Here is a 15,116-nt window from a genome sequence, read left to right as displayed (position 1 = left end):
CCACTATACAGTTCTAGGAGCAAATTATTTAAGGCACTTTCAGAAATAGTTTTATAAGATAGACCAAGGAACTATATTATGTTGGTAAACACTTTTGGTTATGTTCCATTTATTGTAGATGTCCCTATCTTGACCAAAAACTGATTTCAATAGATAAGAGGATCATAAAGTAACACGAATTTTTCCTTTAAGAATAATGTATATTTAAGGATTGGAAAAAGGGGGTTATTTAGGGATTTAGATTTTAAACATCAAGCATATGAATTTCTCTATTCTTTCTTTACCCAAAAAATCAGTGTCAGACAAGATTGAGAGGAGAGAGGAGTGGTTCGTTAGTCACTTTTTTCCAAATTATTTGTTACCTGTTTAACCATGTTATAGTCTTACAAATTCTCCATTGGTTTCTAATTGACTTTTTTGATGGTCTGAATATGTTAAAGCCTTCTGCTTCTATTTGCTTTATAGTTCCTCCTGTTCTTAAGATCTCTTCCCCCATGGTCTATTCAGTCTTGCTTCTGCTAGTTTTTTTTTTTCTCTTGGTTGTGTTGCAGAATCCCCCATAGCTCTCTCTGAAAATACGGATCCTAGAGGTGCTCAAAAGCATGCACAGCTACCATTATCTCTATTGATGACACACTTTTTTTAAATCCCAAACTAACTTAGAACCAAGCCTGATGAATCATGTAATTAAACCACATTTTATTCTGTTTAGAGCTAAAAATGACACAATTACGAAGTAAAGAGATTAGTTTTCTCATGACTCAAGGGCTTTACAATGGCTCTGAAAATGCTTTGAAGCCAGTCAGATGCAGTGAATACGCTGTCTCCCAAGGTGGCTACAGTAACCCATTTGCCACTTCCTTGCAGGGACCCTCCACAGCTCCAAATATTCATGTATAAAATGCCAGTATAAAATAGAGCCATTAGGAAACCTTTTCCCCAAAACGTTGTGCCACACTCAAGCTTTTTCACTGTGCTAGCAACATATGGAAAAACTGGACGTAGGTTTTACGCTTGCAAAAGCAGCGGGTTTCCCAGACTGACAGAGCAAGCAGCGCTCGGTCATAAAGCCCGTCATTCTGGCCTCGATTCCATCGAATCCTGTTTTCGCTGCCTCTGCAGCTGGAATCCTGCTTGCATTGTGTCTTCACAAAAGCATTTTCCTTCGAACATAGGAACGTTTGAGTTGAGCCACACTTGAACGCTGCGATCTTTCTCCTTGGAGACCTCTTCAGTTCAGGAGGGAAACGCGGCTAATCTGCCTCTTCTCTTTTTCTAATTTCATTTTATGCAAGAAAAAAATTATTTTCAAAAATTATTGAATAATAAATACCTTCTAAGAAAGATAAATCCATTTCTTCAGTTAGCGCCTTGTAGCTTTTGCTTCACACACAAAAAGGTTCAGATATAGGCTCAGCTTTTTATCTTTATGTTGGAAGTTTTAAAACCAGGGCACATTCTCCATGAAGTTCCCTCGGTGCCGTAGCACACACACCCGCGCGTTTCCACCCTGACCACACAGTTGACTGGTAATCCTCAGAGTAAACACCCGTCCAGTTCACCCTGAGACTTTGCCTTCTGTTCAAGAACCATCACCTGTACTTAATCTAGTCACAGTGACATAGCATTTACTCTGTTCAAAACACCTTTTCATACACAAATGTATTTAATCTCTTACAACGACAAGATAAGGTAAGTTTCCCATTTACAGATGAAGAGTTGCAAAGAATGAGTAACTTGCCCAAAGTTACACAGCTAGTGACTAAGTTGGAGGAAGGATGTGATTTTGGGTAGTCTGGATCCAGAGTCTGTGCTCTTCACCAATCCTCTGTACTATTTGGTTGTTTTGGTTTGTTTTTGAAGATTAGTTTATCACAAAGAAAGCAAGCTGTAGGGAGTTTGCATTGCTTGGTTGGTTTGTAGAGACAGGGTCTCACTCTGTCACCCAGGCTGCAGTGCAGTGGTGTGATCATAGCTTTCTGCAACCTCGAACTGCTTGGCTTAAGCGATCCTCCCAAGTACCTAGGACTACAGGCATTCGCCTCCATGCCTGACTAATTTATTTTTATTTACTTTTGTAGAAATGGGGACTTACTGTGTTGCCTGGGCTGGTCTCAACCTCTTGGCCTCAAGCAGTCCTCTTGTCTCAGCCTCCCAAAGAGCTGGGATTATAGGCGTGAGCCACTGTACCTGGCCGATACATTGCTTTTCTGTCACCTCACATTTCTATGGATTTTATCATTATCCCTATCCTGGATTTGTTTATGTTCAGGGACCTCAATTTGTAATTATTTATTACTCATGTATTGACAGATAGATTGTAGATATATATATATATATTTTTTTTTTTTGGTGACTTGAGAGCTGATCATCTTTAACAGAAAAAAGTGTATTTTATTAAAATGACTTTTCATAAGGTAATTTGTTAGACTTTTCATGTTATACTTCTCCCTCTGAGTTCTAGTAAGCAGAAGTCATATGCTCTGTGTGCAGTGAATGATGAACTTAAGATCAGTTGGTTTTGTTAATGTAAAACAATCCCTAACTTCTCTAAATCACTGTATATTCAGATCACAAGGTTTACATCTGGCACAAGCGCAGTGAGCTGCCCATTGCGGAGCTGACAGGGCACACACGCACAGTGAACTGTGTGAGCTGGAACCCACAGAGCCCATCCATGATGGCCAGCGCCTCAGACGATGGCACCGTTAGAATATGGGGACCAGCACCTTTTATAGACCACCAGAATATTGAAGGTAATGCTGTCTATCATGTTCCTGTGTTTTCTCCAAAAGAAACATTCTGCTTGTTATGAAGTTGCAGCATTTGAGAGCAGTAATTTATTTAAAGGGTGCTTTATGATTTATTTTTTCTCTCTTTTAGAGATGGTACCCTCTCTCACTCCTAAAAAAGAGTTTAATCTAAGAGCCAATAGTGGTCATTGTTTTGTGGGGGACAGGGGCAAAAATAAGCTGAAATGTGACACCTCATTTATATCCATTTAGCTATTTTTAAAGATTTTATTAAATCTTGCTTCATCATGCTACCTAAATGTAACATTGCAGGAAGCATTTTATACAGGTGAGAACTAGCCAGTATACAAAATTTGAAAAACTTTAGAAGATTTAATGATCTCGATTATGGAGTTTACTCTTAAAAGTAAACATCTGTTAACACTATGTAGCATACTAACATGAGCTATGTTTGACAGGGAAAGAGAAGGAAACTGAAATTTACCATGTATCTGTGTAAAGCTAGTCCCTTTATATACACTGTCTTGCATAATAAATTGTTCATGTTCTATAAGGGAAGTATTTTTATCATCATTTTTAGAGGTAAGGAAACTGAAGCGTGGCAAGGCTAATTAACTTGGTCACTGCTGCCAAGTCTTCAAATCTAGGTCTAAAAGGTTTTTTCCACTACTTTGAGATACTTCACGAAGAAAGCACAAAGTGTAAGGCTGATAGTTAAGGGCAAAAGCTTAATTGAATGTGGTGTCAGTATTAAAAGAGGTAATGAGAAATTTTATATAAATGACTTACCTCTTTTGTCAGGTGGAGCAAGTCAAATGTTTAGTTTGCTTAGAAGGAAGTAATTTACCTAGAAACAGATAAACAGATTTTTTTTGTTCAGCATGTCCCACCTAAATGTTTTATTAAGAAAAGATGACTAACTGCTCTCTGGGAAGTGAGTCTCAGTGGAGGAGGGTTGTCAGGGTAGCCTGTATGGTTTGAAAAAGTACATTCTCTATGCTTTGTTTTTGTCTTTGTGGTACAAACTGTAGGAGGCTTGACCATTTCTCACAGGCAGGTGAGGCTATGCAGCCAGAGATGAGAGCACAAAGCATGGAGAGTGTGAGGGTCCAGATGTTTAAGAACTGCCGTTCAGCTGCTCGGCACCTGGCAGGGCCTTTTTGTGTTTGCAGATACTATGTGACATTCTACCATTCCTCTGGGACATTAACTAAGACCAGAAATCCATACGCTCTTTTGTTGTCCTGTTTTGAGTTTTTCAAGGACTCCTCTAAGATAAAGTCTTTATAGATTTATAACGGTGACGGTGATTTTCTGATGTTATCAGTTATTTGGAAAGTATTTCTTCAAATAAACGTTTAATTTGAAAAAGTAGGGAAATGCGAGGTGTACGGCGACAGATTCACCCCGCAGGAGGAGATGCTGTGGCCCTGCCGTGGCACGGGGAGGAGCCACGCTGCTCTGAGCAGTGTGGGTGCTCACTGTGGCGGGTGGGCCAGGTTTCCGCACAGTTGTAAGATCTGGGTCCAGTTCAGCACTTGGTGCTTTGCCAGCATGGGGACACCCCTAAAAAATTCATTTTCACCTGAAATAGAAAAACAACTTTTATATAACCAAATACTTGGTGATGTGACTTTTTTGCACATACCTTTTGGGGTCTTTCCTCCTCCTCCTCACACACATTTCTTTCTAATTAAAGCAATACCTGTTTGGAATAGAACATTTGAAAAATATAGATGAAGCTAAAGAAAACAACATTTAAAAATTGTAACACCATAAGATACTATAATAAATATTTCACTTGACAACTCCATTTCAAAAGAGAGAATTTGCTGACCTTTTTTTTTTTATAACAGTAGAGTTATAGGCTGGTTTGGGTTTGGGGGGGGGGTTGAGGGCTATATAAAATGGGGCAGGGTGCAGTACTGATACACCTGCTACAGTGTGGGTGAGTGACAAGCCAGATGCAAAAGGCCACGTGTTGTGATTCCGTTCATATAAATTGGTCTCGAATAGACAGATCCGTAGAAAGTAAATACAGTGGTTTCTTGGGGGTGGTTGAAGGGGATGTGTGATTACTAATTGGATGGTAAAAATGTTCTAAAATGGATTGTTGGTGGTTGCACCTTCCTGTGAATACTTTTAAAGAGGTGCACTGTATAGTGTGTGAATTACATCTCCAGCTGCTCCACACCCCCCAGAATGGAGTGAGGTGACTTCCAAACTGTAAGCAACTTAAAAGAGAGGTATTAGCTATGTAGTTATGATGCATAGTTCTACCTTAGACTGCCAGATCTTTCTTTCTTCTTTTCTATTATGAGCTATCATGAAGATTTTTCTACTCTGTGTAACTATTTCAAGGTTAATTTTAAAAGTATGATATTTCTAACACGATTGTTCACTTGGGTTTCTCCAGTATTCAAAATAATCATGAGTTTAGACTGTAATATTTAGCCTAAAACATGATGCAAACACATTGTTTTAATGATTATGATGATGAAAGCATCAATAGTTTGCTGTGATGTGACTACTTTTTAATGTCACTGTATTTTGTAATGTCATGATGATGATTTTGAAACTTTCTAACTGGTAACTTTTTTTCTCTCCCTCTCCTCTTCTCTCCCTGCCCCCAAAACATTTCATCTTGTCTTCATTCAGAGGAATGCAGTAGCATGGATAGTTGATGGCGAATTTGGAGCAGACGACTTCTGTTTAACTTAAAATTAGTCGTATTTTAATGGCTTGGGATTTGGTGCAAACAAACATGATTGATAGCTGGACAGACATGCTCGTCATGAAAAAAGAACCATTTCTGAAGCCCGATTGGGGCCAAACATTTACACCTTGCTTCATAGTAACCAGTTGAGATGAAGCACGTCGTTAGAACGTTGTTGGACACCATGTTGAATTACCCCCATCGGTTGTGAAGAACTGTGCTACATTCAGGCTTACCCATTGAACTCAGTATATATATTTTTTTCCCTCCTGCCTTTTGTCTGGCGGGATACCATTCTTGTTGCTCTTCTGTGTAATGAAGTTTAAATGCTTGTTTGGAAAACTTTATTTAACAGTTTAGAAGGCTTGATAGAAAGAGTGCATTAGTCTGAAGAGTACACATTGGATAGGAAAGAATTTCCTTCTTTTGTTTCTCCAAATCTTTCCGCCTTATTTAGCTTGAGATCTTTGCAGCTTGGTTCATGGATTCTAGCCTTGCCCGTTGCGCAGTATATACTGATCCAGATGATAAACCAGTGAACTATGTCAAAAGCACTCTCAATATTACATTTGACAAAAAGTTTTGTACTTTTCACATAGCTTGTTGCCCCGTAAAAGGGTAAACAGCACAATTTTTTAAAAATAAATTAAGAAGTATTTATAGGATTAAAGTGACTTCATTTGTATACATTTGGAATCTAAACCAGCTTAAAAACAGTTTCCTGACTTAGATACGCAGTTTAACTGATGCTCTTTTGGAATACCACATGAGACATGGTCAGAAACAGTGCTTGGAAGGACATTACACAGGAAATTCAGAGTAATACTTTGAAGGTTTTCCCCCTTTTGTTTTATTCCTGAAGGAACATCAGTACCCGACCTTGAAGAGATTCAAGATTCAAAAAGAGAATTTTAAATATACCGTGAGAGATCAGTAGCCAGTTCATTTTCAGTAAAGCTTATTCCAAGTTGTTCTTAACTTGGGAAGTCATTCTGGTGTGATCTAGCAAGACAGTAGAAATTGGCAGATAAACCCACTTTGGAAGTTTATAGTGTAATTGAAATTGTTAGAAGAATTCAGCAGGTTACAAAAACATACTTAAACTGGGATTGAAACCTCATAGTCATTTTCTTAATTGCCCTTAATATTTTGACATATAGGATACATAAATTTAAAGAATATTGCTTCTCAGTTTTTCAGATATTGCCACATTGAACCTCATTCTAAACTGGTGCTGTGGGTAGTCTTTCCCTCTCCCCTCCCCTTTTAGTTAAAGGAAAGGTTTCCTTCATGGAAAAGCACTTTTCATTTTGAGAATTTCACACTTAAGCCAAAAGCCTGATGTTCACATTGTGCTTTTAACAAAACCCTGTGACAGCTGAATACAACATAGTCTCCCTGGAAACTCCCTCCCTTTTTCAGTAGAGGATAAATAGGGTGACCACAGCTGTTCTGTTGGGGAGAGGAGTGGGGACACCCCCAAAATAAGGTTATAGTGAAGAAAAAGTCTTGGACTAAGTCCCCCTTTGGCCCTAACCAAGTCTGTCATATTACCGTGAGTAGACTCTTCAGGGTCCACACGGAAGAGAAAGGCGTGGGTGTCAGATTCTTCCACTGTAGGGTGGGGGGTAGGATGGCAGCAGGCAGAGAGGGGAAAGTCAGGGAAGGGGAGAAGAAAGGAAAACACATTTGGCCTTAAAACAGCATGCATTCTCCCAAAAAGCCCACAGTAAGAAGATGACAGATCGTGGTCAGCAGATTATGTTATCAAATTGGTATGTAAAAGATTTAAGTTCCATTTTGCAGAGACCGCCACTTAGAGAATCAAAGAATTCCTGTTTTGATACTTCTAAGTTAAAATAACTATATGTTAAAATTTATCTGGTACTTCATTTTTCTTAACTAAAATTACTTTTTACTTTAAGCTTGAATAAAAATCTTCATTGGTAACTGTAGATAATTAAGTGGCAACTTCTCTTTACCTCAGTACAGTTAAAACCATTCATATTTTAAGTGATTCATGTATACCCTGAAGCCATTAATACACCCCAGTCTCTACAGTAACATCACTAACAACGTGGGCGTAGAAACTCCACAGCTGTTTACAAATTCGGTTACAGTGTGCCATGGTGCATTTGTAACATTCACCGAGATATTTGTGCCCGTTCAGGGGCAATTTGGCACTCAGATTCTATCTGCCTCACCCAGCCACCCCTCGATCTGAGTTTTCAGTGTGCTTCTCAAGTACGGTTAAAAACACTTGACAAAAGTAGAGTCCAAGTGAGGCACATTCTACAAGAACATAACTCCTATCAAAACGGAGTAACAACTATGCAAAGGTTTCTGTAGCAGCTAGGTGAGTTTGTTTTCCAGGTCTGTCTGAACTGGCAGCTTCCTGTACATACTGGTACTTTGCCGTGCCAATTTGCTGTGAACGTCTGTTTCATACATTTGCCATGCAGTGACTGTGCTAGAAAGGTGACATAGTGGAGAAAGCTAGGATGCTACGGTGTAAGAACATGATAGCAGGATTTTCTAATCTGTAGGTATTAACCGAAAACTTCTGATAGTGCTATAGACTATAGTAGGCTTAAGAGTGAGAATACTGTCAAGCCAGCCACGAGATACTAACAAATGTATAATTTGAAAAGTACCAATACTTTTTGCACATAGATCAAAATAGAGTGGAGAATTTTGGCTCCAAAAATCAGGTTAGTAGGCTCATTTCCATGTGCTTAAAAATGTTTTTGTTGTTGTTATACATTGATCAAGGGCTAGAGCAAGTATGAAATTAAATGTCTTTTTCCTCCAAATAATTGGTTTTAATGGTAAAATGTTGGATTTGGGGATTACAGAGATCAGTGTGTGGGTGGTGATAAAGAATTAGAGTGGGAATTAGTTGGGAGGGATGATTAAAGCCTCAGTTTTGGTTTTTGTATTTCAGTATTCATAACAGCTACATTTCTGTTCTTATTGGCCAGATAAATGTGTTATATTAAACCAGGTAAGTAGTTCAAACAGAGGAAATTTTATTTGCAAATGTCCCTACAAATTGGCTCATTTTATTGGGTGGGAGAAGAAAAAGGGATTCCCTAACTTTAATTAAAATAGCCTGCTAGTCAAAAGATTAAAAAATCCAATTTTGTCAGTGTTTTCTTGGTCTGAAAAAACACAAGTAGTAGCTTTATCTTTAGGAGTGCTCTGCCTCTGGAGTGGCATTCCATGGCACTAATAGAAAATCCCTCTGTCCCACCCCTCCCCATCTTGAAATTTCTTTTTTAGGATGTTGGTTCCTGCAAAGGAGAACTGCCCCTATCACCTGTGCCTCACGTGGGTAACTATGTCGCACATCTCTTGAAAGGGAAAATATCCATGTCCGTTCCTTTCACAGCAGAAGAATGGCTGCTTTTGATTGGGGAGGAAAGAAGACATTTTTCTTAATATCCTTTTTGCCCCATTCTAAAATGGATAAATATTTTGATTGAGTTTGACTTTAATTTCTCACTCAGACTTGAGCAACTCTCCTTTTGGGCTGCTCTCGGAAACACACTTCCATTTCAGAAACCACGTCTGATTTAACATAAACCACTAACTTTAAAAGAAGAGGTGAATTTGCATTTACACTTAAGACACTTTCTAAAAACAGGGTGAACTTAATTGAAATTTTTCAGTGTTGTTAAGCTATGGTTATAGTAGCTGCCCTATAGTTGCAAAACAAATACTATAAAACCCATCCCTTGTCTACTTAATCCAGACAGCCTGGATTTAACGAAACTAATAGTATAAGTGTGTGTGTGTGTGTGTGTGTGTGCGTGCGCGCGCGCGCTTTGTGTGTGGGAGAGAGAGAGTACCTAATTCATAAAAAGTCCTGGAAACATGCTGTTCTAGGTTCTTGTCATTTTTACTAAAGGTCTTGTGCCCATGTGAAGTGCCCTGAGTTTAAGGTTTGGTTAATACTGGTATATTTTTATAAGATTGATACTGTGTCCCCATCTTTAAACATTTTCATTATCAGGGTCAATGTGCTCGAACTGAATTGTAACATTTTTAGGCACAGATGGAAAACATGTTATTGGCTCCTTGAAAATGTATGTGTGTGGCGAGGGGAATAGATCCACAAAAGCATGTACGTACTTACAAACCAAGCTGTAGAGATCAAGAAAGAACTTAAGTGTTGATCTCAAGATTTCTAAATTGTCAAGATTTACATGGCATTGTGGTGGAACTAGTTAACACTTAGAGCTTTTGGTATGTAATAACTATTTGCTATGGACTGATTAAATGTTTCAAAGGATTGTGTTCTTAAATTTTGGGGGGTTTTTGTTTTTTGTTTTTTTAACTGCCTCTCAGATTACATTTAGTAGTTTAAATTTCTTTATTATTTCATTAAAGTATAAAAATTTCAGGTCTCTGATATTTATTTTCACTTGTTCTACTAATTATTTACAAAACACCCTCTATTGACTTTTATTTTATAAATGTGTAGTATATTAAACGTCTTTAAAATTCTGTTCAATTGAAACTACATTAACTTTGATTTGCTTTACTGGGATTTTTTTTTTTTTTTTTAATACACCTTTTCCATGTCAGTGCGCAGCACTTAGCCAGTCGTTTGTATTCCTTCTTTCAATCCAATAAACAGAATGGATAACTGAGTACTGCTTGGTGTGTTATATCTCCTAATATCCATTACTCTGAGTGTTTAAATGGTACTATTTTTACCTAAAACAATTGATTTGATGAATTTTTATTTTTATTTACTTATTTATTTTAGTAATGGAGTCTCGTTACATTGCCCAGGATGGACTGAAATCTGGGCTCACGTGATCCTCCGACCTCAGCCTCCTGAGTAGCTGGGATTCCAGGCATGTGCCACCATGCCCGGCTTTGATTCGACGTCCATGTATTTGCCCTTGTGCATGGTGTCTAAAGCAGCAATGCTTGGTCTGTTGGGTCATGTTTTCAAGGGCCATTGTGCAATCATGGTTAAATTTAGACAAATTTTAGGAGGATTGCATTTCAAACGAATTGCATGCCCCACTTTGTTCAAAAATATGATTGATTTGAACTTATTTATGCAGTTAGGCATTGGACATGTTGATTAGTAGAGAAAGTGTATTTCCAGTTTGAAATTAAAACCCATTTCATAATGAGTAGAATTCCATAGTTTTCTAAAGGTTTCCTTGGATGTGTTAATGGTTCTCTAAAGTTAACCTTGGAGAAAGCACTGAATGTGTACAACACTGTAAGTGCAGAGTTCTGTACAATAAAAGGAAGTTCAAATACGAACAACTCGTATTTGGCAGCTGACTAACGAGTCAGCTGACAATGGCAGGTCCACTAACACGGCAGTGCGGAGTTGTGCCTCCGTGTACTAATCAGAAAGTCACGGCCCGCAGCTTCTGATTAACAAGCAAGAGCAGGAAGAAGTTTTTCTACTTGTTTTCTGTAATTACAGCTATGCTTTGATGGCAGATTTAGCTAATTTGGTCAGATTATTCATCTACATTTAGAGTTTCATGCCACATCCCAGCGCCAGGCATAGAGACTTTCCAAGCCTTAACAAATCTGAGTACAGAATTGTATTTTAAAACACAGCCTAATTCTCTTCCATGTAAGCAAAACAAAAATTGGTATTTAGTTACATCATTTAATGACTTGTACTTGAATTTTTTTCCAGAAAAACTTTAAACTGTTAAGAAGATTGAACAAACAAAATGATTCCATCATCCTTTCACCACTTCAAGAATCTTAAGTGTCTATTGCTGGTGGTGTGGCTGTGGGCTCTTTCCCTTCAAACTTGACTAGCCTACTAAAGTTAGCTTGCTATGTATGAAACAGCATTTTAATCATGTTAAAATTATTAAACTAGCATATAATTATAGCTAACGTGGGAAACAAAAGGACAAATAAGTGAATTTTCTTTTCTTTTGAGACAGAGTCTCACTCTGTTGCCTGGGCTAGAGTGCCGTGGCGTCAGCCTAGCTCACTGCAACCTCAAACTCCTGGGCTCAAGCGATCCTCCTGCCTCAGCCTCCCAAGTAGCTGGGACTACAGGCACATGCCACCATGCCCAGCTAATTTTTCTATTTTTAGTAGAGATGGGGTCTCACTGTTGCTCAGGCTGGTCTCAAACTCCTGAACTCAAGCAGTCCTCCCGCCCCAGCCACACAGAGTGCTAGGATTACAGGCTTGAGCCACTGCACCCGGCCCTACAATTTTTTTTAAGAGTAGTTTAAAAGTTAGCATCACACCTGCCTGAGCAAGAGCAAGACCCCATCTCTACAAAAAATAGAAAAATTAATTGGGCTTGGTGGCACAGGCCTGTAGTCTCAGCTACTTGGGAGGCTGAGGCAGGATTACTCGAGCCCAGGAGTTTGAGGCTGCAGTGAGCTACAATGACACCACTGCACTCCAGCCTGGGCAACAGAGTGAGACTGTCTCAAAATAAAAGCATCACAGGAGATGCAGTCAGCAAAATCCAGAATATTAGAACACAACAAATGATTACTTTGCTGACCAAGTTTCTTCAACGAATTGCAAGGAAAAGGGGGAGGGAGGAAAGGAACCTGATAGGGTGAGAGACATCAGCCAAACAACATGTACACACCTCATTTGGATCTCAGTGCGAACAAACCAACGGTAAAACTTTTGAGTCAATGGGGAAAATGCGAGCACTGACTGGATATTTAATTATAAGGAATTACTAGTTTATTTATGACATTCTTAAAACATGCCAATGATTATGTATGTGTTTTAAGAATCCTTACGGAGATACATACTAGAATATTACAGATGTAATGATTTCTGGGTTTTGCTTCAACACAGGTTGGGGAAATTTATGCAGAAGATTAGCGTTGCCCCACAAGTTTCTCTTCTATAATAGTGGCAGCCAATGTGTTTACTTTCAACTGAGCAACGCACGGTATGTTCGACTCTCACCCAGTTGCATCCACTCTGTGAAATGGAATCTAGAAAACAGGAACGTAAGTATATGTTACACTGACATGTTGACTAGTGCTTCTGTTTAATGGGAACTGATGGAGATGAAACCAAGATTGCTCCTTGATGGATGCAGCAAACCAAACACACAGCAGACGAAGCCACAGTCCAACCTCTGAGCTCTCGGCTTGCCGATTCTGACCACCCACCCACTCATTCTGCCCCGCCAAGCCTCAGAGGGGAGCGATTGAAATAAAAGCAGCCTTTACCTAGGAACTTAAATCTAAAGAGCAACTAGAGCTCAGTGCCCACATTAGCTCGGTTGACAATCTCTTTAACACGTCCAGACCGATGATCATCACGATTACTGCAGTGCAGAATGATCACCCTGAGGATTTGATTTAAAATACATAAAATCGAGTGGCAGAGATCTAGGTGATAAGCATAGAGTTTCAAACTTACCTTCTCTGTCTTGCTGTTTCTATATATTAGAACAGGTTTCTTTAGATTTTTTGAGACAACCAATTACACCTGGTACGTGATACTTTTCAGCACAACCACTACTCACAAAATACTACTTGTGAGCAAAGCTAATTTCACCAGTCACAAGTGGACCAACTATAGTCATTAACCTCTCTTAGCTTAGCGTGTCTCAGAATATCTCATCAGGTGACTGCCTTGAACACAAGGGTGGCTTTGATTCTGTTGCTCCATTGCTGCTTCTCTGACTTAAAGGCTACCAGCTGGACTTCTTCCTGAAAAAGCAATAGAACAACACAATCTGATTGACCTGTTCATTCAACAATGGTTTATTGTTTCTGTGTGCAAGGCTATGTTAGGTGCCCTGAGAAGGAAGAAGACACAAATATCAGTACGGGTACTCTGCCCTCCAGGAGCGTACAATCTAAAAGGAATGCTAAATTGGATAAAAATAATACCAGATAGAAAGTGGTAAGTGCCACAGGAGATAAAGTACCATAGGAGGCTTTCTTAGGTCTCAACTGCCAAGTAAGATCAGGCCAGGGGAAGCAGATTTGGACTTTGATTCCATGGTCATCCGTGTGGCAGGCATGAAAAGGCAGCTGAGGGGGCCTGGTGGGCTTTGATGAACTGAGCTGCATCTTAGCTCCTGCCTCCTCAGCTCTTTCAGCTGAGGGTCCAGTGATTATCAAGGGCACCTGCTACCACTGAAAGGATGGAAGGAAAAAGACAAGTGAAAGTGACACAGATAAAAATAGGCACACATTCAGGGTCTTCGATCAAAAAAAAAAAAAAAAAAATGCACAGCCGGGCACTGTGGTGCACGCTTGTAACCCCAGCCACGTGGGAGGCTAAGGCTGGAGGATCCCTTGAGCCCAGGAGCTGGAGTCCAGCCTGGGCAACACAAGGAAACCCCATCTCTCTATATGTAAAACGAAATGCATGTAGCCCCCACGATATTCTGCACTGACGGGACCCTGGGTGCTGCCCTTACGGAGGGACAGAGGACTGGTAAGGGGGACAGAACACTGCACTGAACATCAGGATTCCAGGTGCTCACAGCTATGGAACCTCAGGCAATTTCTACCCCTCAGTTCTTTGTCTTGGGGACAAGGAAGTTAGACCAAATGATCTTTAAAGTCTTCTGCAACTCTCCAGCGAAAAGCATGGAAAATTAACCTTTTGCATCTTAACCACAGCTTTTTTAAAGTCAGTGCTTTTGTCCCCCTTGCTATTTGTAGAAGAGCCCCCGTTTCCTGGCTTTGACACAGACAAGCAATACAAAGGAAGAGTTTTTGTTTCCAACCACAGTTAATGCTTCGCAAGTAGAGAACCCCTACCTGTTATAAACAAGGCGCCTTTCTGATCTGCTTGGCCTCAGCAACTCATACGTGACAAGATGCACACTGGCAGCCCAAAGGCTCTTAGCTACACAGGTTTCTATTTTCTCTATTAAGACTACCTGAGGCCGGGCGCGGTGGCTCACGCCTGTAATCCTAGCACTCTGGGAGGCCGAGGCGGGCGGATCATTTGAGCTCAGGAGTTCGAGACCAGCCTGAGCAAGAGCGAGACCCCGTCTCTACTAAAAATAGAAAGAAATTATCTGGCCAACTAAAATATATATAGGAAAAAATTAGCCGGGCATGGTGGCACATGCCTGTAGTCCCAGCTACTCGGGAGGCTGAGGCAGTAGGATCGCTTAAGCCCAGCAGTTTGAGGTTGCTGTGAGCTAGGCTGATGCCACAGCACTCACTCTAGCCTGGGCAACAAAGCGAGACTCTGTCCCAAAAAAAAAAAAAAAAGACTACCTGAGACCAGGTGTGACGGCTCACGCCTGGAATCCTAGCACTCTGGGAGGGCTGCTTGAGCTCAGGAGTTCAAGAGCAAGACCCCGTCATTACAAAACACAGCAAAATTAGCCAGGTGTGGTGGCACTTGCCTGTAGTCCCAGCTACTCGGGAGGCTGAGGCAGGAGGATTGCTTGAGCCCAGGTGTTTGAGGTTGCAGTGAGCTATGATCACACCACTGCACTGTAGCTAGGGAACAGAGCAAGACTGTCTCCAGGAAAAAAAAAAAAAAAGAACACTTGAATGTGAAGATAAAACACTTTGATCCAAAGTCCTCCACCACCTTTAAGTTTCTTTAAGAAGCTTGTCTGTCTCTCAGTTCTAAAGTTCTCCAACAGCTTCACTGCTTTAAAAGCTTGAGCAGACCATTAAAGAGGC

General features: G+C 40.1%; 1 protein-coding gene and 1 long non-coding RNA gene across 3 annotated transcripts in view; one reads left to right on the top strand and one right to left on the bottom strand.

Moving 5' to 3' along the window:
* Nucleotides 1–10,124, top strand: part of WDR26 (WD repeat domain 26) — a 42,332-nt gene extending 32,208 nt beyond the window's left edge. For both annotated transcript variants that reach the window (XM_045537109.1, XM_045537110.1), the window contains exons 13-14: nt 2,571–2,756; nt 5,412–10,124. In XM_045537109.1, coding sequence (XP_045393065.1) covers nt 2,571–2,756; nt 5,412–5,437 — 212 coding nt within the window. In that variant the 3' untranslated portion in view covers nt 5,438–10,124. The remainder of the gene's footprint in view (nt 1–2,570; nt 2,757–5,411) is intronic.
* LOC123627513 lies at nt 82–14,394 on the bottom strand. Its single transcript, XR_006731316.1, has 4 exons — nt 12,252–14,394; nt 7,024–7,083; nt 3,543–6,471; nt 82–1,275 (listed from the first exon to the last, which is right to left on the bottom strand). It is a non-coding gene; the product is annotated as an uncharacterized LOC123627513 (long non-coding RNA).
* Between the last annotated feature and the right edge of the window lie 722 nt (nt 14,395–15,116).

The sequence above is a fragment of the Lemur catta genome, chromosome 25 (assembly GCF_020740605.2).
Source record: "Lemur catta isolate mLemCat1 chromosome 25, mLemCat1.pri, whole genome shotgun sequence".
In the NCBI taxonomy this organism is placed as follows: domain Eukaryota; kingdom Metazoa; phylum Chordata; class Mammalia; order Primates; family Lemuridae; genus Lemur; species Lemur catta.
The sequence above is the reverse complement of the archived record's forward strand: the minus strand, read 5'-3'. Positions and strand labels throughout refer to the sequence as shown.